The sequence below is a fragment of the Phalacrocorax carbo genome, chromosome 7 (genome assembly GCF_963921805.1).
Source record: "Phalacrocorax carbo chromosome 7, bPhaCar2.1, whole genome shotgun sequence".
NCBI classification, from domain to species: Eukaryota; Metazoa; Chordata; class Aves; order Suliformes; family Phalacrocoracidae; genus Phalacrocorax; species Phalacrocorax carbo.
Window position 1 is genome coordinate 29,766,247 of NC_087519.1, and position 21,233 is coordinate 29,787,479.

General features: G+C 43.7%; 1 protein-coding gene across 6 annotated transcripts in view; it reads left to right on the top strand.

Annotated features, from left to right (window-relative positions):
- YEATS2 (YEATS domain containing 2) overlaps window positions 1–21,233 on the top strand; it is a 51,196-nt gene that overhangs the window by 86 nt on the left and 29,877 nt on the right. For 4 of the 6 annotated variants that reach the window (XM_064457282.1, XM_064457284.1, XM_064457278.1 and 1 more), the window contains exons 2-12: window positions 846–958; window positions 4,069–4,166; window positions 4,282–4,374; window positions 7,363–7,605; window positions 9,277–9,392; window positions 10,695–10,856; window positions 12,560–12,671; window positions 14,318–14,362; window positions 15,422–15,608; window positions 17,295–17,534; window positions 19,400–19,558. In XM_064457282.1, coding sequence (XP_064313352.1) covers window positions 859–958; window positions 4,069–4,166; window positions 4,282–4,374; window positions 7,363–7,605; window positions 9,277–9,392; window positions 10,695–10,856; window positions 12,560–12,671; window positions 14,318–14,362; window positions 15,422–15,608; window positions 17,295–17,534; window positions 19,400–19,558 — 1,555 coding nt within the window. In that variant the 5' untranslated portion in view covers window positions 846–858. Of the gene's footprint in view, window positions 1–148; window positions 273–616; window positions 636–845; window positions 959–4,068; window positions 4,167–4,281; window positions 4,375–7,362; window positions 7,606–9,276; window positions 9,393–10,694; window positions 10,857–12,559; window positions 12,672–14,317; window positions 14,363–15,421; window positions 15,609–17,294; window positions 17,535–19,399; window positions 19,559–21,233 lie in introns of those variants that run through there. The other 2 variants (XM_064457279.1, XM_064457280.1) reach the window with 2 other exon arrangements.

Genomic DNA, 21,233 nt, shown 5'->3' on the forward strand with positions numbered 1-21,233 from the left:
GGGGGAGGGGGAGGAGCGCGCGGCCGCGGCGGCTTTGTGTGCGCGGGCGGGGGGAGGGGAGCGGCGCCTGCCGCGCACGTGGGCCCGGCCGTGCGGGCAGTGCCCCGCCCACAGCGCCCGCAGGGCGTCCGGCCGCCGTTCCCCCCCCCCGATCCGGGTCCGGGCGGGCTGCGCTGTGCTGCACCGCGGCCGGCGCCTCCCGCCTCGGAGGGGCCGCGGGGCAGGCGGAGGGGAGGCGCTACCCCGTCCCGCGGGAGGGGCCGGCGGCCGGGGTGAGCAGCTCCCGCAGGGGGACAGCCGCGGTGTCCCCCGGCAGCCCAGCGAGGGCGCGGGGTCGTGCTGAGGCACATGCGCGCCGCCGGGCGACGGCGCGGCGTCCCCTCGTGTTTGGGGTGCGGGTCGCTGGAGGTCCCGGCTCGGCGGTGCCGAGCGTTGCCCCCGTGCCAGGGCGTGCCGCAGGCCGTGGTACCTCCGCTGAGGGAAACCCGTCGCTGCTGAGGTCGCCCACCACCCCACAGAGCCGGCTGCCCGCCGGAGCCCGGCGCAGGCCTCGCCGGGGTGGGCGCAGGGGGCTGTGCCATTTGCTCCAGTGGTTTGCCATTGCGGCACCGCCGTGGCTGTACGCACGGGCCGTGGTGAGCTTCAGCGATCAGGAGACAGTTCGAACCTCTGGACCGTACAGAACAGGTCCAGCTCTGAGCTCGGCAGCTGCGGGTTAATCTGTAGCAACCGGGGAAGGGGGTGTCCCACCTCTTTCGGGAGGTACCCACAGCTGCGGGAGAAGGTTTGAAGCCTGCCCAGAAGGTCACTGTTGATGATGTTAATGCTCTTATTTTTTCTCTCAGAGGTGTAGTGAACATGTCTGGGATCAAGAGAGTGATCGCAGAGAAGGACCCTGACTATGAGGAGATCACCGTTACACATCCCAGCAAGCGTCACAAAGCAGCTGAACAGTCAGGTAGGAGCTGTCTGAACTGAGGGGATCTTCTCCTGAGTGGAATTAGAAATCCTATGGATGTGCATGCTTCCTGCAGACAGGTCAGGAAGGGATTGGGGTAGGAGCTAAGGGGTCAAAGAGCAGAAATTGAGCAAAGGAGCTAGTGATACCTCTGTATAGGCAAATGAAGATGTGATTGTCATACACGGAGCCTTTCCTACCTGCTAGCTGAACCAGGCTTCAGTAAGGGCTGAGCACACAGGCTTTGGTGCATGATAGTAGCTAGAACACAAGCTCTCCAAGGCCCCAGCCATGCACTTTGGTTCCTGTGGCTTGCTGAAGTATTTGCTAGTGCATCTTCCCAGCAGCCTCCCATGCTGCGATGTGCTCCATCCTATTCATCTGTTTCACAGTCAAAGTCTGCTTCCAGAAAGATTGGCAATTTGTTTACATTTTGGGGGATACAGGTTACAGTACAGCACAGAGGTGGGGAAGAAATCCATGGCCCTGCAGTAGGGGTGAAAGAAATCCACTGCCCTGCGGTAGGTAGACTGGCTCTTGGAGGGTGACAAATGACTGCAAGAATAGGCAGATAAAGTGAAATGGAGCAGTGTAGAACGGGTAAGTTAGGGAGAAGGAAGGGACTTTGAAAGATGCAGTGGGGGAGGAGGAGTAGCTACCTGACTGAAGAAAAGGTGTAGTGGAGGGAATAGCTGGATGAGTAGGTTTGCATTTGGCACGCTTGCTTTGGGAACCAGCCTGTTGGCAGGATGCCTTGGACAGGTTGCAGTCATCTCTGGGCAAACGAGGGTAGAGCTTCTTGCCCCTGGGACAGGGAGTAGGCGAGTGATTTTTGGCATAGCACAGCTAGTGAGAGGGTTGTGATGGGAGGAGCTGACCAACAGGGAGGTGAGAAAACCGAAGCTGGCTGTGGGATCTGAAGAAGATCCAGGAACAGAGCAGGGTGCTGGAGCTGCCAGTTGGAGAGGGACAGATGATGGGGCTTCACGGGTGATGTTTTGGAGGATAGTGTACAGCTGGACAAGTCTGAGGAGGCTGAATTCTGGGTTGAATGTGTTGCTGAGCAGGTCCTGTCTGCCAGGTCTGTTAGGGGCCCTGACAGTGGAGCTGTGATGGAGCTGGCTGTGGCAGAACATCACCACTCCCAGCTGCCTGCCCTGCCTGGCCTCCCAGAGGCCTGCCACCCTCTGTGCTGGAGCGTCCCAGGGACTGCAGACAGGTTTTTAATGCACTTCGGAAGCAACTTTTCAGAAGGTCTTAATAATTAGCAGAAAAGTCTCAGGGCCTTGGAAAACTCTCCTTGCCAAAGTGAGCTTTCCATTCAGGCGATTTCTCCAAACTGGCTTCTTTCTTCCTTCATGGAAGATCTCCAACTTTCGGTACAATAATTCCTTAAACATACAAATTTCCCTAACACAATCTTAATTAGGGACTGTGGTTGACATTAAGCTGGGAAAAATATGAAAATAAAATGTTTTTAAAAGTCTTTGTAATATATCCACAAATCCTGAAGTGCTTCAGTTGTCACTATGCTGGTGTTGCATGGCCTTGGTCTTGGGAGGAGATGCAGTTGTCCCTGTCTGAACTGTACACTTCATACCTTAATCTGTTTAGATTTATTTTAAGTGTAGCCTTACATGTGAATTTCCTAGGCATGATGCTCGTGGTTTGAGGGAAATTATATCCCTCTGCTATTTCGTTTTGCATTACTTATAGAGATTCAACCATAATTCTGTTTTAATGTAGGTTTGAACTATTTCTGGTCCTAGAAAAAAAAATATTGGTATCTGGAAATAGGTAAAAATATTTAGGATACCCCTGTTGCAAATAGAGCATCAGTTGCCTTATGGCTGTTGTAGGTACCTCATCAGACAGTAAAATTACGTATGCTAGCTGGAACATACCTGCAAAGTTTTTTCTTGCTTTTGATTTCTTTTACTCTTTCTTTTGGGATATTAGAAGCCTCTTCAAACAGATATGTACCCTTTAGTCAAACAAATATTTCCTCTGAAGCTCAAAACAAAGTCTTGGTGCTGTTGCCTCCTATTCCACATAGAAACAATGTGAGGGTTTGGGGTTTTTTTGTGGGGGTGGTTTTGTTTTGTTTTTCCAGAGGAACCCAGGCTATTTCTCTGATCTGCTTTGCAGTGGGGTCACTATACTTCTGATGCAGGCTGGAGGACCGTTTCCAGCCTTTTTTTTAGAAGTACAATTGCTGCTTTTCCAGGTTCTTGTTAGAACTTGCTAAAAACAGATGTTGTTTGAACCCCCTTGATATAATGGAGGTGACTTAAAGGAAGGGCAATATTAAACACTATGGTAGATGTAGAACAAAAATTGTTCTTCCTATGTTTATACATATTCTAGAAAAACACAATAAGATGCCAATTTAGTTCTTAGCTGGTAATTTGCAGTAAGGTATTAGCACAGTTTGAAATATTAAACTACATGCTTTTCACCAAGGTCAGTGAACTCCTGCTGAAAGGCTAAAATTTTTTGGCTGCTGTGCTGGAAGAGGATTTTGTAAGAGGTAGACTAGCTTTCAATAATATAGCTTCCTTTATGGGTAGTCAAAGGCTTGTAGACACTCCAGGGCAGGCTGCACTTCACGCCAGTGCTGAACATGTAAAGTATTAGCTTGCCTAATTATTGCTGCATGATATGGTGTAAATTTCTTGGATATGAATCGGGCCAAAGAGAGCAGAAAAATGTATGTAGTGTTCCAGAGTACTCCTGCGTAATTGCAGCAGTAACTGCACTTGGCTGTAGCACACTTGAGTTTTCCTTTTACTGTTTACAGTTTTACTGAGACATAAGTAAACAACAGAAGATGGGAAGAACAGGACCAGTTTATGTGTCATCTCCACCTAAAAAGGAAAAAAACAGCCCTCCAACTTTTAAAGATACATGTGTTTTTTGTTAAGACCAATTACTTTCTTTTGCAGAAAAATGATCCTTCCCTTTTTGTGTGTGCGTATGCACTGAACTTATTATCCCTTCACTTCTCACTCTACAATGATTTCTAATCTGTATTTTTTCAAATAGAGCCTTAAAACCAGAAGATATAAATACTTCCTTTTTCTTTATTTTCCATGTGTGGCCTTCTACAGCTCGAGATGTTGCTGTGCAGAAGATTGAGACAATTATAAAAGAACAGTTTGCAGTCGAAATGAAGAGTAAAGAACATGAAATTGAAGTTATAGATCAGGTATAAAGGTTTTGTTCTTAAAAACACATAAGATCCTGGTGTGTCAGGGTTTGGGGAGATTGCTGCAGTGATTATCTGGTTATCTGTTACTATATGTTACCTCTTCTTTTCATAGCGCCTGATTGAAGCAAGAAGGATGATGGATAAGCTGCGTGCCTGTATTGTGGCTAACTATTATGCATCTGCTGGTCTCCTTAAAGCTGGAGAGGTAAAAATTACTTTGGGAATAATAAGACTAAGGAAGATGTGTAGTTCAGTTGCTATTCAGCTGATGTTTGGTTTTGAGATGTGGTTTTCTGAAATGGTGGAATGCGATCTGCAAACGGGATGGCAGTGGGAGAGGAGACCTGTGCATCACCAGCTGCCCCTCAGGTACACGGCAGTTGAGGAGTCATTCAGCAGCACTTGGTTCTGGTTTCTGAAATACTCTGCTTTTTTACCAGTTCTTGTATAAGTGTACCTTGCTTCTCATACACTGCACAGTTTGTCCTTTCAGAGCCCTGAAAAGTGGGGAACGTGTTTTCCAGTTTCACAGGAGGAGAGTGGAAGCAGATGGGTTTTGAAACTTCTCAGGAAAAAAAAAAATCAAGATTTCTTGAGTCATGGGCAGTGCCATGAAACCATCCTCCCTTTACCCTCGCAGCCAGTCTGTGGTTTGGTGAACAGACTGATGGCAGCAGTAAATCAGGAGGTAAATCAAAGCGATATCACAGGGAGATCAAAAATTCACAATGAGATTAAAGAAAACCCAAACCCTACTAGTTAAACCCCAGTTCTGAGCACTCTCTCCATACTGGGCTGGTAATCATAGGTTGTTCATGACTCCTGCAGACTCCCAGTTGACGCGCAGTTCACTACCAGTTTAGGTTTTTAGTTACCATCTATTAAATTCAGGGAGTTGATCTAATTTCCAGTAAAGAGCTGATTTTGGAAAACTGTAGGTGGATGCCACAAATCTGGGCTTCACTCTAGTACCATGGGAATTTCTCTTCCAGGTAATGACTCACCCTGCTACTGCTGTTTTCCGATTGTGATTTCCAGAAGACTTGGAGGGGGGTAAAAACAAAAAGGTCCATCTTGTTTTTCCCTCACTGAACTTGAGCTAAGCAACTGGAATTAAGAAGGATTATGGTAGTATTGGGAGGCTTGGAGATCCCTTCTCCCCCACTTGATTTTTGTGTAGGCGGCTAAAGAATGTGAGCTGGGTTCTGATCTTTGAAAGTGCTTTTATCCGATGTCATCATGTGTCAGCAAGAACTTGCACTGTCCCCCATTCTTTACTTGTTCTGCCATGTTTGTTTTTCCCACTTGCCAGAAATAATAACTTTTGTGAACATTTTGAAACAATGACAAAACTTACTGGTGCATCCTTGCTTTGTTTAGTTTTCCTGTAGTTTTTAGGAGCTTATGGCCAGTGTAGCTATATCTTCGATTACATTCTTAATTTTTTCTAAAAGTCCTGATGTGCATGCAGGCTAAATCAGTTCTCTCTTTATTTTGAAATTGTTACTGGGTTCAGTTTTCTGTGCTGTCTGTTTTTAATGTGTGGTTAAGGTATGTTTGACTCAGTTGGCAGTGAATGATTTTGTTACTGATTCTGGTAGAATGGGAATCTTTATAGTTTAATTCAGAAGTAGGAAGATGATTTTTCACATTCCTAACCTGTTCTTGTAAATATAAACAGTTCTTCAACCTGCTGCTGCTGGGTTTTTGAGGCTTATGATTCCATATGCTTACAGTTTATTACGTTTCCCCACAAATTAGTGGACAAGGTGTTAGTCAGTTTACTTGACTAGAGGTAAAAAAAAAAAGTTCTTGGTGGTGATTTGATTTGGGTGTGGGGTTTTTTTGACCATGTTGTGTGTGTCCCACTGCTGTTGGATATATGGATATAACTCTCTTGAGTGGGTAATTGAGAGCGGGTAATTGCTTCACTCATGTACCCAACAGACCACTGGAAAGAAAGCTCTCAAATGAGCCTCTAAAGCCCAAGGTGGATCAGTGTTTAACTCCACTCCTGCTACCACCTCTCCAGGGCAGTTCTGCTGCTTTATAGTGGTGCTGGTATCTGTCCCCATGCCCCTCCATCCATCACATTGGTAAAATTTTGGATCAGGCTACTTAAAGTGGATTAAAAATAACCCTGCAAAGGAAGAAAAACCCTCCAAACAAAACTAACAAAAAACAAACAAACAATTCCCAAATCAGTTTCTTGATTTGTTTTATTTTGTGACCTGCCCCCTTCCCCTGAATAATTGTGCCAGCCTGGCTGATCTGGGTGGTTCAGGCAGCGAAGAATAAAGCCTCTTTCAGCGGGTACTGCCTGCAAGGAAAGCTGTCAGTGCAACTCTAGTGTGATTCTGTGGCTTCAGGAGCTGGAGTGAGCTTATCTGTCAGTGCTCTGCTGCTGGCAGAGGGGTGTTTCTGCGCCTTCAGTTGATTCATCATCAAACCAAGGTTACAGGGAGGACTGATGGCTGGAAGAAGTGGCTGAGGGACACTTGCTTTGAGTTGTGGGTGTTTTCTTTGCTACTTCTGAGGTTAAAAGGAAACTTGGGAAAAAATACATTGGGCCTTTGTCACAGTAATGGGAAAAAAAATATTTAAGCACACACATACCCACCTTGTCATCCCCCTTGCAGGTTTGGGATGACCTAAGATTAGCTCTAAGATGTCTATTTTGAGGAAAGTTTGCAAGCATGCCTGAGCACATTATTCTTTATCTTCCATTAAGCTTTGGAAGAAGGCAGGGTGCTAATACATGTAGCTTGCCTTATAGGCAGTGGCAAGACTGCCAGTTTGTATCAAAACTAAGGAGCCTGATGCATTTACATACCCTGCTTGCCTGCAGGAATTGGGCAGCTGTGGTCTTTTGTATTGTATAAGACCGTATGTGTCTGCACAGGAAGGGAAGCGGTTATTTTCAAAGGGGCAGTAGGCTGCAGTCCTCCTTTCCAAAGCCAGGTGGGTTTCTGAGATCAAGAGGTCTAAAGGAACAGCTTCAGTATGGGATCCTGTTTCTGCAGAACCATTGTAAGCTTTTATCTTCTGTGGCTTCTGTTTTTCGTGCAAGGCAGCTGATTAAATATTTGCTCTTTCTTCATATGTTGACTTTTTGCTCTGCTTCTGACATGGCTTCGTTTTCATCTGGGCTGCAGGGAAATAGTGACAGATTTGCCTAATGTCTTTGTTGCAGGGGACCAGGTCATGCGATGCTACAATTCTTAATCACCCTTCAATCAAGAAGTTCTTGGAATCGCCCTCGCGATCGTCATCTCCAGCTAACCAGGGCTCAGACACCCCATCTGCCAACCACTCTGAGAGTGACTCGCTCTCTCAGCACAATGACTTTCTCCTGGACAAAGACAATGGCAACTTGGATGCAGATGAGCGGTTGACAAACAGCCTGGACCAGAGACAGAGCAGAAATACTGGCCGGGTAAAGTAAAACTCGAGTGGTGGTCAAGTTATTGGAGGTGTGTGCTCTGTCTGGACTCAGTGCTGGCACCAGGAGCTCTTCAGGTTTTCACCCACCTTGCTGAAGATCTGTTTCTTACCCTCTCCAACCGCTTGCTCCCACTCTCTCAGCCTGGCTTTGCTGTAAGGCTAACTGAAGTGTATGTAACTTGGGTAACTCCTCTTAACTCAGTCTTGCCCAACAGAGAATTCAGCCAGTCAGTGGTGATAGCGTTCGTGTTAGCCCGAGTATCTGCCACTGCCTTGGTTGGTAGCCTCTGGGGAAGGAGGTGTTTCACAGCTTGAGCAAAGGATTTTGCTGTGCAGGTGGAAGTCAGGTCAGGAAGGGTACAGCCAGGAGCAAAGAGCAAGATGTGTCATTCGCAGCAGTATTTTTTAAGAAGTAATGCTGCTGCCTGGCCCTGGGTACTCATGGGGACTGCATTGCTTAGAATGCTTGAATCACTGGAGTTTAGGTTTGGCTTCCTCAGCAGCCTGTGGAGAAAACATAGCGACACCGGTGGATTAGCTCACCCTGGGAGTGTGAGCCAGTAGAGCCTGGGTGCGTAGTTTGAGTTGTTTTTCTCTTGGTGGCACTGCTTGTTGTTGTGCTAATATCATGGTTTGCTTTACTGAACCAGACCTACCCAGGTTAAAAATACTTTCTGTCATTGTTCCCCCCTACTTTTTTCTGTGTTATTTTTGACCTGAATCCATTCCTTTTATGGCTTGCTGTGCAGCTACAGAAATGCTTCATCTGTCAGCTGCAGTTAGCTCCCCAGGCAGGCTGTCTCACTGGCTGCAGGTGAAATGCAGCTCGCTAGGTGAGATGAGACTCTTCAGCTTCCTTCCAATTCCTTCAAGCTGTCAAGCCTGCCAGAGGAGTACCGACGCTAATCCAATTTGGGGATGAGTGTATCTCATTGCATATGACTACATTTTGCAACTGAACAAGTTGCAATACTATTGATATTGTATTCAGCAGTCATGTCATTGTTTTACCAGGGAGTCTTGGCCACTGCTTAATAGCTGAGGTCATGTTATAAGGTTGCTTAGGCTGGATTTATTAAGCCCAAGAATTGCAGTGGATTTGTAGGCTTATCTAGATGTCAGTGACATGGTACGACTGCTGTCCCTGTTGAGTTGGAGCTGAATTCTTGTCTCAAGCCCAGCCTCAATTCTTTACTGTGAAGCATCATTGGAGTCCCTCAAAGTAGCAGAGGCTAGGAGTGAGATGGATTTAGATTTTCAGAAGCCACTCATGGGAGATTTATTTTTGTTTCTGATAGGTGATCAACATGGTGCCATTCTAGCAATGCTTGGTTATTTTTTTTTTTTCAGTGAAGTGGCAGTGCTTTTGAAACCCAAGCTGAAATCATGGCTCAGATCCATGGTATGTCGCATAATGTATGCTTAATTAAGCCATGCAGCATACACTTGGCTAGGTAGTATATCATTGTATGCCTGAGTTGCTTAAATGTGCCTAGATAGCAATTTCGGTATTTTTAGGAATGATTCATTGTTCGTTTCTCATTTAACTATGCAGGTTTACTTATTTTAAGAACGCGTTACTGTTCTAGCACCAAACAAAATTATGTTTAAGAGGAATGTTTGGTTTTTTGTTTGCCTTTTTTTTTTCTTCCCCTACCCTCAGGACAGTTCGGGTGTTTCAAGCTCTCAAAAACCAGGACAACGAAATGCCGGACTGTCAAACGATGAGACTTCACGGCTTTATGTGAAGAAAACAATTGTGGTTGGCAACGTCTCCAAGTTAGTATCCAGAGTCTGAGGGATGGCCCTTTATTTCAGGATCAAATGGCATAGGAGGTTAAAATTGGGAGACAAATAAAATTACTAGGCTGTCACATTGTGAGGTATTACCCTTGAGTAATCACTGTACCCACGGCTGCCCTCCTCGAGTGTCTGCATGAGTTTTCTTGTGAGAGGAACAGGTGGTTCAGTAGCTGTTTTTTTCACACACACACAGAGACACACCCACAGACACAAAGTCTTTCAGCCTTTTCTGAAATCCCAAGTTAGAAATCCCAAGTTTTTCTGTGAAAATTTGGAAAAGCAAATTGTCTTAATGGCTAATTCAGTGGTCCATAGGGGCAATGTCGGTTTTTAAACAAAACAAAACAACAACAAAAAACCAAAACATACTACCGGAGTGAGGAAAATTATGAAAGTCCAGCATAGTCTGAAGAAATTAATTTGTACAGTTTTTATTTATAATTTTTTTCAAAAAAAAAAATCAAGACAGATTAAAATATATAACTTGGAGGAAGTTAGTGAAGAAAGGCATGCATTTTAGGAAACTGACAAGCCCAGGTTTTAACTCTGTACCCTTGCACTACTCAAATCAATCTTATCCTCTTGCATAGAAAGTAGCAAACATTTGCTGGTGAGACTTAGTGTTAGAAATGCGTCCTGAAAATCTACCTAAACTTGGACCTGGAACCAAGTATTGACTATGAAGCTTCTTAAAAATTTTTAAGAATTATTATTTTTTTGTATTTATGGAAGCAGAGTTACTGATGTGATCTGGGGTGATTTGACTCCAATGAGTGAGTCGCCTTCCCTGGAGGCATTCAGAACCTGTCTGGGTGCAGTCCCGTGCCCCTGGCTCTAGGTGTACCTGCTCGAGCAGGGGGGTTGGACAAGATGATCTCCAGACATCCCTTCTAACCCCTACCATTCTGTGACTTCTTGATATATCAGAAAAGAGGGAGAAGGGGATTTGACAGTGTTAGAATGTTAAAATTAAGCCTAATTAAGAAGCAAATATTTTAATGGAGAGATTTCGCATGGCAGTTGTGCACTAAAGTTGAGGGAACATACTAGAAGCATAGAGTAGGTTATGGGACCTGTATCTGTTTCTGGAGTTCTTCTGTAGAGCTGGATGAACTGTCAGAGTAAGGAATAATAAGCAGAACCATACAGGGTGCAAGGTGCACATAGGCATTTTACCATTTCTAATCTTTTTTTGCCTAATCCTTCCTGAAATAATTCTTGTGGTATTTACCTATTTGGGATTTTTGTCTTGTGTGTGTTTTTTGATTTCTTTGCCAGGTACATTCCCCCTGACAAGAGGGAAGAAAATGATCAGTCAACCCATAAATGGATGGTGTATGTCCGAGGCTCTCGGAGAGAACCCAGCATAAATCATTTTGTCAAGAAAGTTTGGTTCTTCCTCCATCCCAGTTACAAACCTAATGACCTGGTAGAAGTGAGGTAATAAGGAATTATTCCATTCATTATTCCAGTATTTATGCTTGCCAAGTTTCTTAGAAAGATAGGAACTTTATTTCCTGGTTTTGTATTCCATGTCTGTCTTTAACCTCTGGCTTGGCTTGACTTACGCCAAAATAATAGTAAAAATAAATAAGTTTCTATGTAGCAAATGTGCCAAGCAGTTGTTGTTTTGTTTTAATTTTCCTGTTGAAAAAAATATAATTTAATTATTGCATTTTATGTTATTCATGTGAGTTTGCACATCTCCTGTATTCATTACACTGTCTGCGGTGCAGGTTAGACTTCTGTTGCTAAAAGGGATGTTCTCTACCTCCCACTCAGTCCAGTGTGGAAAAGAAAGGGGAGTCTCAGAAAGCTCTTTTGCACTTAGTTTTAATGATACATGTGCATTTGGGCTAGAAGATTTATCCCTCTCCCAAATACTTCTCTGCTGTAGAGAGAGATCAGTGCCATTGGCTGCATGCTTCAAGGAATTTCCCATCAGTGTAATGGTGTTGGTGCTGCAGAAAGAGGGAAGCTTCTCTGTCGTCTCCCAAACCTTTATTGAAAGCTGTGACCCTAATGAGATGAGCAGGGTTGGTTCTTTGTTTACTGCGGCAGAAAAATGCCCTGTGAATCTTTCATTCTTGCTCCTTTGGACAAGACAGCGGGAGGATTCCTTCAAACTACTTCGTCTTCCGAAAGAAATTATTCTCCACAGGGCATTCAGCTGCCTGCCTGGAAGAAGGTGGGGAGACTGCCTAGGTACAGAATGGCAATTTAATTCTGGCAAAATTAAACGGGAGGCAACTCCCAAAAGGCATATCTGAGATAGAAGGCATAGGGCGCACTAATGTTTCTGAGAAGGCAACCCTGAGCAGGATGAAAGCATGCTCCTTTGCACTTCTTGATAACATACCAAATTACATGTGACTGCTGTCTTTTAGTACCTTTCTCAGTTTCCAGTATCTGATGTCAGTGATGTTTGTCTTCTGTTTTAATCCAATCTAGTTAATTGATTTCTTGTTGCACAGTCCCTGTCATTGTTGTGAACATTGATGTTCTGGACTAAAAATAACCTTTAAACATCTTGCTTCTTGTTTCATTGCAAAACTACAATTGGGATTTGCAATAACAACAAGCTGAAATACAAACAAAGTAATGGTAAATGTTAGAGATAAAATGCCCTTCTTTTTCAGCTTGGAGAATAACAGTGGTTGAGTTAGCTTTTCCTTGTCTGTATGTTGTTCTCTTGGCATTACAAGAAGCATGTGCCTTCTTGCTGCTAGACACAGAATAGCAGAAAGTGGTTGCAAAATGCTGCATTGAAAACTTACCTTGCAGCTGTCTCCCAGAGCTGACTTGGCGTTTTTGAAACAAGTATTTTTCATTTGGTATTACACAGCCTTTTTTTTCCCCTTCCTCTCTTTTTCCTCAAAGACACTTGTTTCCCATGTTCTCTCATCGAACAGTGTTTCATGATTTTTCTTCCCTGTCCCCTTGTGCAAAATAAAAGTATGTTTTCAGCTGTCCAAAGCCATAAAATTCTCATTTCTGTGATTACGTTCCCCCTGTGGTGAAGAGCAAGCCTGGAGATAACTTCAGCTGTCAGTTAGAAAAGCAGCCTTTGGATTTCTGAAAAAGAGGTAGGTGAAAGCTATGCCACTTCTGCATCCAGAATGTGAGTCACCATTTGTTTCCAGAGAACCTCCATTTCACCTGACTAGAAGAGGCTGGGGAGAATTCCCTGTGAGAGTCCAGATACACTTCAAGGATAGCCAGAACAAGAGGATCGATATCATACACAATTTGAAGGTATTTGAAAAAAGTATTTGAGAGAAAGGCAATTAAATGAGTTCCCCTGCATAATCTAGAAGAGGCTCTGCTTGCATGTGTGCTTCTGCCTCTCTCTGTTGTGTGTATGTCATGCTGGTTATTTGCACATGAATAGCTGAGCTGGAGAATCAAAAAAGATCCAGAAAAGCCTCTTACCTTGGCTATATTGGAGGCAATGCTGTAGCCTTCCAGCCTTGCAGAAGCTGGAACTGATTCTGCTTAGAGCAACAAAGCATTTACCTGTTGTTTCCCTACAGTTTGAGATTTGTATTGTTCTCTCACTGGTTTTACTTGACAGGGTGCTGCAGGGCTATCTTTCTATTGGTAAAGTGATTGATATGTCTGTTCTGTTCATTCAGCATTTGCAGGTATTAGGTAGAGATTATCTCTGTTGGTAGAGTGGGCAGGGAGGGGCTGAGATTCCCCATTTGTTCCTTGTTCCTTTTCAGGAGAGCTTTCTTTTCAACTCATTCGCTGGTCCTGTGACACCCAATACGTTTTATAGTATGCAGCAGTCTTGCAAAACTAGGCCATTGCTCTTGTTTTGTTTTTCGTTAGTAGTCCCTAGTATTAATGGAATTAAGTCTGGACCTGGTTAGTTCCTGTTTCTTTGAGCAGCATGATCAGTTTTATTTAAACCCTCCCTGGGTTAATGAATTTCCTGCCCATGTAGATACCTCATTGCAACCACAAATATAGGCGGTAGAGAAGGTTGGAAGTGTTCCCCTGGAACTTAGGGACATTTAATGCAGATGATGAGTAAAATGTATTTGGAGACATATAACTTGGGGAGAAATTGGTAACAGTATGATGGACATTGTGCAGTGAAGGAAGCCCAGCCTACAGAAGAAAACTGAGCCAGCCCATGGCACATAAGAACTCAAATCAGCAAATCTTTGCTGTTCTCATACTGAGCCTGTGGCAGCCCTGAGGTGATGTGAGTGAGCTGAGCCCTGTCTGTGGCTGGCGGCCTGTCTACCCCTGAGCGTTGGGGCACTTGGAGCCTGTCAAAGCCAGCTTCTCTCTGTAGGTATCTTAATAGATGCCTCTGGGATTTTCTGCCTCTTCATCAGCTGATACTCAGTGTGAACAGTTATTTAATCAAAAGTACCTAGCCGTTGTGCTGGTTAGTTTAAATCTCTGTTTTTTTTCTCATTATTATTTCATTATATTGATTTCAGGAATAAAGAAGGACATTCTCAAAGGCTTCTCTTAGATTGAAATAATAATTGCCCCATCTGTGGAAACATTCACGGTCTGGCTGGATGGGGCTACAAGCAACCTAATTTAGTTGAAGATGTCCCTGCTCGTTGCAGGGGGCTTGGACTAGTGAGGTCCCTTCCAACCCAAACCGTTCTATGATTCTCTCTCTCCAACAATCTCATTTCCTTCAGCTTTTTTGCTCCTTTCTACTGGAGTGTAGGCTTTGGGTTGTGGTTGGCTTTTTTGCAGAAGAGAGGGTACTAAACAGAGCACACAGATTTCTGATCCCGTGGCCTCAAAATAATTTAATGCACTGCTGCTCAACTTACATAGTTTCAGCCCCTTTTGAACAAATTGTGTTGTAAATTCGAATACATGTCTTTGCTCCGATTAATATAAATACATTGTATTGTTTTACCCAGTTGGACAGGACCTACACAGGACTGCAGACACTTGGCGCAGAAACGGTGAGTCAGTGGGTCATGGGATGGATGTTGTACTTTGATTCCTTTAAGGATGTTTAAAAAGAAAAAGATACGCGGAACTAAGCACGCATTAGACTAATTTGATTTCACTATTTCTGTAATGTAGATTTTGCTCTCTTGCTAAATGAAATTATTATGACACCTTGTCACTATTAATGGCTGTTGTAATGATTTCCCCTTTCTAGTTCAGGGGAGACTGTTTCCAGGTCGCCTTTCATGAAGAAATTACCTTGTACTACAGTTTTAGTTTTTATTTCTTTGTAGAGCTTCTGGTCCAAATATCTTGATTTTCCTTCTGATGTGCTGCAGATCTCATACATAAAGAATTTAAGTTAAAGGGATCACCCAACTATGCTGCTGAAATTTTGCAGTACTTCTAAGTTTCTGCACGTGTCAAGATTCAGTGTCTTCATTGAAAATTAACTCTTAAAACGTAATATAAAATAAATGAATTAATAACTCATAGTTTGCTATATCCCTAAAGGGTTTTTTTGTTAATTTTTTTTCCTCCTTGTTGTACTGTAGTGAAGGGAAATTTTTATGGTGAAATTGCATTACTTCAGCTTTTCAGTCTGTGGAAAAAACATTAATGTGAGATGTCTACTCCTGTGATTAAAGAACACTTTTGAAGAGTAGATAATCTGGTGTGTTTCTCAAGGCCTTGTAAAAGAAGGCAGAGAAGGCAAGCTGCAGTTTTATGCCTGTCCCTAAGCGGGTATGCAGTCCTTTCCTTAATGGGATGCTTGGAGCTGGGCTCTATATTCCTTATGGTGTTCACTAGTCAGATTTGTCCACAGACTGGAAGAAGTGCTATTTTACCGTGGTGGTTAAGTGTTGCAAGATTTTTGTCCTAGCTCAGGTGCTGCTGCACCTCTGGGAGGTCTCCCTGAAATGAATAGAAGTTTTATGCAGAGGTGGGAGGAGGAGAGGGAGAGGTTTCCAGACATTCAAATAAAAAGAAAAGGCATAGTTGTTTTCACTTTTTTATATATTCACCTAGCTACCAAATATTAATGTCATCCTTTCTCCTATTTCTGGAAGGTAGTGGATGTGGAGCTACATAGGCATTCCCTTGGTGAGGAATATCTCTTCTCCCAGTCTTCGGAGTCTGACCTTTCTGACGTTCCTACATCCTTACCACTGCCACTGAGTATTCCAGCACCAGTCAAAGCTTCTTCGCCAATTAAACAGTTGCGGGACTCCAGCCCAGATGCTTCTGTGGACAAAGGTAAAGTGAACGGGCATTGGTGAAATTTGAGTTCTTTGAACTTCAGCTCTTCTGGATACCTCCTCTTAATTGCTCTTTTGGCTTAAGGGTTGCCAGTGCTACCTGCTCCTTGCTCGCCCCAGATGATTATTTCTTCAATGTACTCTTAAATGCAGTTCAGAAATTGTTATGGTTTATTTGGTTTTTGGGGGGTTGTTTGGTTTGCTTTTGTTTTGTTTTAAATCTGGAGTTTGTGAGTGGTCTCTGTTTTGCTAAACATAATGAATATGAAGCTTTATGCAGTGGATATGGTTGGAAAAAAAGTTGCTGAATAGCACTTGTAGTTTTGTTCCTGGCAGGTTGTTTTCAGAGGGGTTTTTCAGTTTCTGAATGTTTTTGGGTCTGTGTGTAGATTTAAGGAATTGGTCTAGCAGTGTGTTCAGTTATATATGTTGTTGCCTAACATGAGTTGACTGTGGGAGAAAAAAATATATAACTGAGGTGTAAAAACAGAAAGTGAAAAAGACGTAGTGAAGGTTTGTCTGAGGGATGGCATCTGTGCATGTCATGGTCTCATCCTCACCTTCCCCTGTAAGATCAGGAAATACAGTGCCCGTTGCAGTGGCGCAGTAGTTGATGCCTTAGGATCATCTGAGTTGCCTGAAACAAGCTAGTGCTGGCCACTTGGGCATACTTTTTATTTTGTGTAAAGTAGAAAAACTGTGCCTCTGTTAGCATTTAGCTTTATTTTCTGAAATACTACGGTGTCAAGGCTTACATGGTACAGCTTTGTTAAGTGGGCTGAGAAGCAAGGGTGTCTTTTATGGTTTGCACGTTTTAGTGTGAGAAACTTGCTGGAAACAGCAGCTCTATATGTCAAAATACAGTTGCATGCAACATGGTCTGATGCCTTTCTTGATTTATCTTGACACTCCTATGTTCAAGGAATGGCTTTAAGCTGGTGCCTTGCACAGCGCCCTTTCTAGTAGGTGCCGTAATGCCACTGGCGGTGTTCTGGCTCAGCAAGAAGAATTTCCGCTGTTTAAATGTGTTGTTTTCCTGTGGCCAAAAAAGGAGAAATGCAACCAAATTTTAAATGCACAGGCTTTTTATTCAATCAGGAAGATATGCAGCACCTTTAGCTGAGCAGCGCTACAGCAAACAGGAAGGAAGTCAACCTGCCTCTTTCTTATACTGACAGGCAATGGCTTCTCGCATCAGCTCCAGGTTAATTGATCTCCTTCTGCAATCAGGTCAGGTGGATTCCTTAACCCAGGTCCAAAGGCAGTAGATGGTCTCCTTGTGCTCCTACTCCAAAAAATGCACCGCAAGATTCTCTGCAAAGGAGATCCAGCCTTAGTCCTCTGGAGCCCTAAGTGAGGATGCTCGAAACCACCAGCAGCTTTTGGTCAATGGAAAGGCTGCTTCAAGAAAATGCGAGAGAAGTGGCTGATCACCTGCCACAGGTGAACAGGCTGTGCACAGTAGCATTTTATTCTTCTGTTCAGGGACAAATCCAACAGGCTTGCACAAGAGGAACCCCCTACCCCACTTTCTCCCCATTCAGCACTGACCACCAGTTGCTTGTCCTTCTTCCTTCAAGAGCGTGTTTGTCGTACCTGAATTTTGTTTGTGTAGAGAAGCACAGTAAGGAACTAGATGTCTCAGCCTAAGAATTATTTCTCTTCTTTTCCCTGTTTTAATCAGGATTCCCTGGGAATGCTGAAACCGAAAGACATGCCACGTTTTATTCCCTGCCATCTTCGATAGAACGGACTCCCACCAAGTTAGCCACACAGAAAGTTGCCTTTGGCTCTCATGGAAATTCAGCTTTTCAACCCATTGCAGCTAGCTGTAAAATAGTGCCTCAAGGTCAGAGTCCAAGCCCTGCAGAATCGCCAGGAAAATCCTTCCAGCCTATCACCATGAGTTGCAAGATTGTATCAGGTGAATGTTAGTTTACCTATCTGAGTGCTTCACCCTGGAAAACAAGAGAGTGAACCAGTTGGACTTGTTTTGTGTCCTTCCCCTGATTTCCTGCCAATGTTTGAACATCAGGCAGTAGGAAACTCTAGAATAAGGAGCTAAACACACTTCTTAATGTTCTAGGAAAAAAAGTGTGAAATGCTTCACATGAGATCAAAAGCAGGATGAGACCTGTTCTCTCCCTGTTCACTAATGCTTTTAAATATGAAAATGACAGTCTTTAACTGGACTGCTACCCACAGGAAGGCCCAGGTGACTACATACCTTCCATGTGGGGTATTTGTGTGTGGGAAGAAGCCATTCTTCTCCCTCCCACTTTCAGACAACTGGGATGGATTAAGAAGAACAAATAATTAGATTCAACCTTGTAAACTCAAGTGGTCCCTCTTCTACTTGCCTTATCTCCTCAGATGGAACAGCTTTGGCCTTCCTCTTCCAAAAATCCACCCTCTGTTGGATTAAATTGTCAGCTGACTGCAGTGAGCAATGTGATATTCTTTTGATAGCTTCTGAAACAAACATGGTCAAGGTGCTGTTCACTCATTTCACTTATAGTCCCTTCCCTGCCTGGGCATGATGCCATCCACTGGATGATGTTTTACATCAGAAAGTTTTAATGTGCAGCTCACTGCGTCACATGTTGTGAAGCTGAAAGATGACCCTTCATTTTCTGGTGTTCAGGGTAGAGAGGATGAAGCACCAGCTATCAGTCTGTGTGATTTCTGATGATCTGCTCCCAAATAATTTTCCTCAAGTGTGCCTGGTTTGTTGTTATTTTTTAAATTAAATTTCAGTATTTTTCCTTGACATCTTAAAATTGTACTGAGGCTGATTTACTTTTGAACCTATGCCAAGTGCTTTCTTCTTTCTCCATAAGCTCCTCTCTTGATCTTTTCCCAAGCCTTCCCAGAAAGCAAGAATTACAGGGGCCATCCTATCTTTCTTAAAATGCTTGGACTATTCTCTGTTCATCTTTGCTATTTAAATGTTTCCCTGCTAAATATTTTTCCAAGGCTGTGCGGTCTGCTGAGAAGTGTCACCCCTTTCAGATTTCAAAAGCAGTTTATAAGACATGGGGATTTTATTTGATCAGCATTTATGTTCCATTTTAATTGTCAATCACTGCCAAGAAAGCAGATTAACAGGCAGTTGAAGCTTAGTGTGCTTGCTGCGTTCTTTCTCTGATCACTTCCTCGCCTGTCCTTTTCTTCTGCATTTCTTGTTTACCCTCATGCAGCTCTTTTCTTCTCTAGTTTTTCTTTCTCCTGGCCCTCTTATACAGAATTTACACGCTGTAGAGTTTGCTTTCAAGGGCTTCTGCTGTAGTGAGAGCAGTGAAGGAACAAGAGTGTCCATGCCTGTCTGATGGCTGCTGTGTTGCACAGCTTTTTTATGTGAACAGCTTGGTACCTGGCTCTGAATGCCTGTACTTTGGGCTCCACAAGGGAAAGAGAGCAGCTATCAAGGAACTTAGCTGTCTGTCTTCATCTCCTTGGGTGGACTGTTCTTGGCAGCAAGAATGATTTACATAATGTCCCTCAGGATTCAAGGATGGACTAGATGGCTTCTCAAGGTCCCTTTGAACCCTGCTTGTCCTGATAGGCAGAGAATGTCCAGGGTAGGTATGAGCCATAGTGCCTAGCGTGCCTTTTCCTTTCCTTCTGTCTCCTCTTTCATTCTCCAAGTCCTGTGATCTCACTCAGGCTGGGAATTGCATCCTCAAAAAATGTTCCTTCTCTAAGGCATTTAAATAAGTACTACTATTGCTATATTTTTATGTTCTCACAATATTTACAAGATCGAAGCATTGGACTTTTTTTCTTAAGGTTCTCCAATATCGACCCCTAGTCCATCTCCGCTACCTCGTACCCCAACCTCCACTCCGGTGCACATGAAGCAAGGCTCTACTAGTTCAGTCATTAATAATCCGTATATTATTGTGGACAAGCCTGGACAGATGGTTGGAGCAGCAGCCACAAGCACAGGTGTGTAGTGTGATCACAGAAGGCAGTGGCTTAGTCTTACCCATTCAAGTTCATTCTCCCTTCAAAATGACTGGTATAATAACAGTGTTTCAGCTTGCGAAGATGGAAAAGTACTCAGCAAAGAAAGAAGGAGGTATTATTGGTTTGCACAACTGGCTGGTGTAACATGGTTACAGGTATCTCAGACTTTTAACATAACTTCCTTTAGGAAACAGCACATAGTGTAAGGCCGAACTGAATTCACAGATACCTCCTCAAAGAGGGCCTTTTCTTTGCAGGCAAAAAGGGAAGAGGAGAAAGTAACGTAGACTGTGGTGCACAGAGATTTAAACAGAAACAGTGCACAGGTGGTTGTGTGAGGACTGTATTGCCAATATGGGCAAAAAGCATGTGAGCTTGCAGTGACTTGCAGATCAGTCAAGTTCTGGTATATAGTGCTCTAGATGTGTTGAAGTGGTTGAGCAGACCCAGGTTACTAGGTCAACAGCCCTGTTAGTTTCTGTTACTGCTCTCAACTTCTAGCTGGTCTGATTCTAGCCTGTTTGGAACCCTCTAACTGGATTCCCTAGATGCTTCGGTGGTGACATAAGCCCAGGGTTGGGGGGAGGACTGAACTGCAGGAGATAGGTGATCGGTATGGGAGTCAATTGGTAATCTTTGTGTTGGGGCTGGAGGAAAGGTCACTCAGAAGTCATTTATTTGTTGTGATTTGTGGCCAAGAACTGCTGTCTGTTTAAAAACACACTTGTTTCTGTGTGCGTGCGTGCTTGCCAGCATCTCAGAGGATGCTTATAGCCATGTAGTAAATTGCATCATCCATGTAACACACCCACTGTTCACTGGGCATAGATGGAAAGTGCAATAATTCTTTTAATAATGGTTCCTCCTTTTATAGAAGGAATCCAGCTGTCATGTTCATTTTAGCTTTATCACAGAGGGAGTTGGTAGGGGGAGCATAATAATAGCTGAATTTTTTGAAGTATGTTTTGGGGCTTTCTTGGTAACACTGACACTGTTTTACCAATAGGGTTTTGTTTTGTGGGGGTTTTGTTTTTGGTTTGTGCTTTGTTTGTTTGTTTTGTGGTGGTTTTTCTTTGTTTTTTGGTTGGGGTTTTTCTGCCTTTTTCCTGTTCTGTTTCTTCTCTACCTCCAGCCTGAATGTCTACTATGCATATGTGGTTCATCATGGTTGGGTAACTTTTGTGTTCTTGTGGTAAAGATTTGTATGTGGAGGATAGGATCTGTAGATGCACCAGATGGTTTGGAGATACAAGCCTTAATGCCATTAAAGGTGCAGCTTCCCACCACATTAGTGTGATATAAGTACAGACTGTCCTGGAAGAAACTACCTGCCACCTCTCCTCCCCTGCACTCCTGCCGCTTCCCCCGTATTCTGCACAAGTCAGATCAGGTCAGTGGCAGAGCAGAAGATTAATGCCATCCCCTCCCCAAACTGAGTTTTGTCAGATAGCCTCACCACCAGACCCTGCTGTGTGAGGGAGCAAGAGAGAATGTGGAACTGGCTTTTTGGCAACAGCAGCCAGGCTGGATTGAGTGAAATGTGATATTACAGATGAAGTCACAGATCATATTTAAAAAGAGGGGTAAGATCTCAAACTTCATGCTCTGTGAAAACTAGCCTTCCCAAACCCAAGAAATTTTTGCATATTACAAG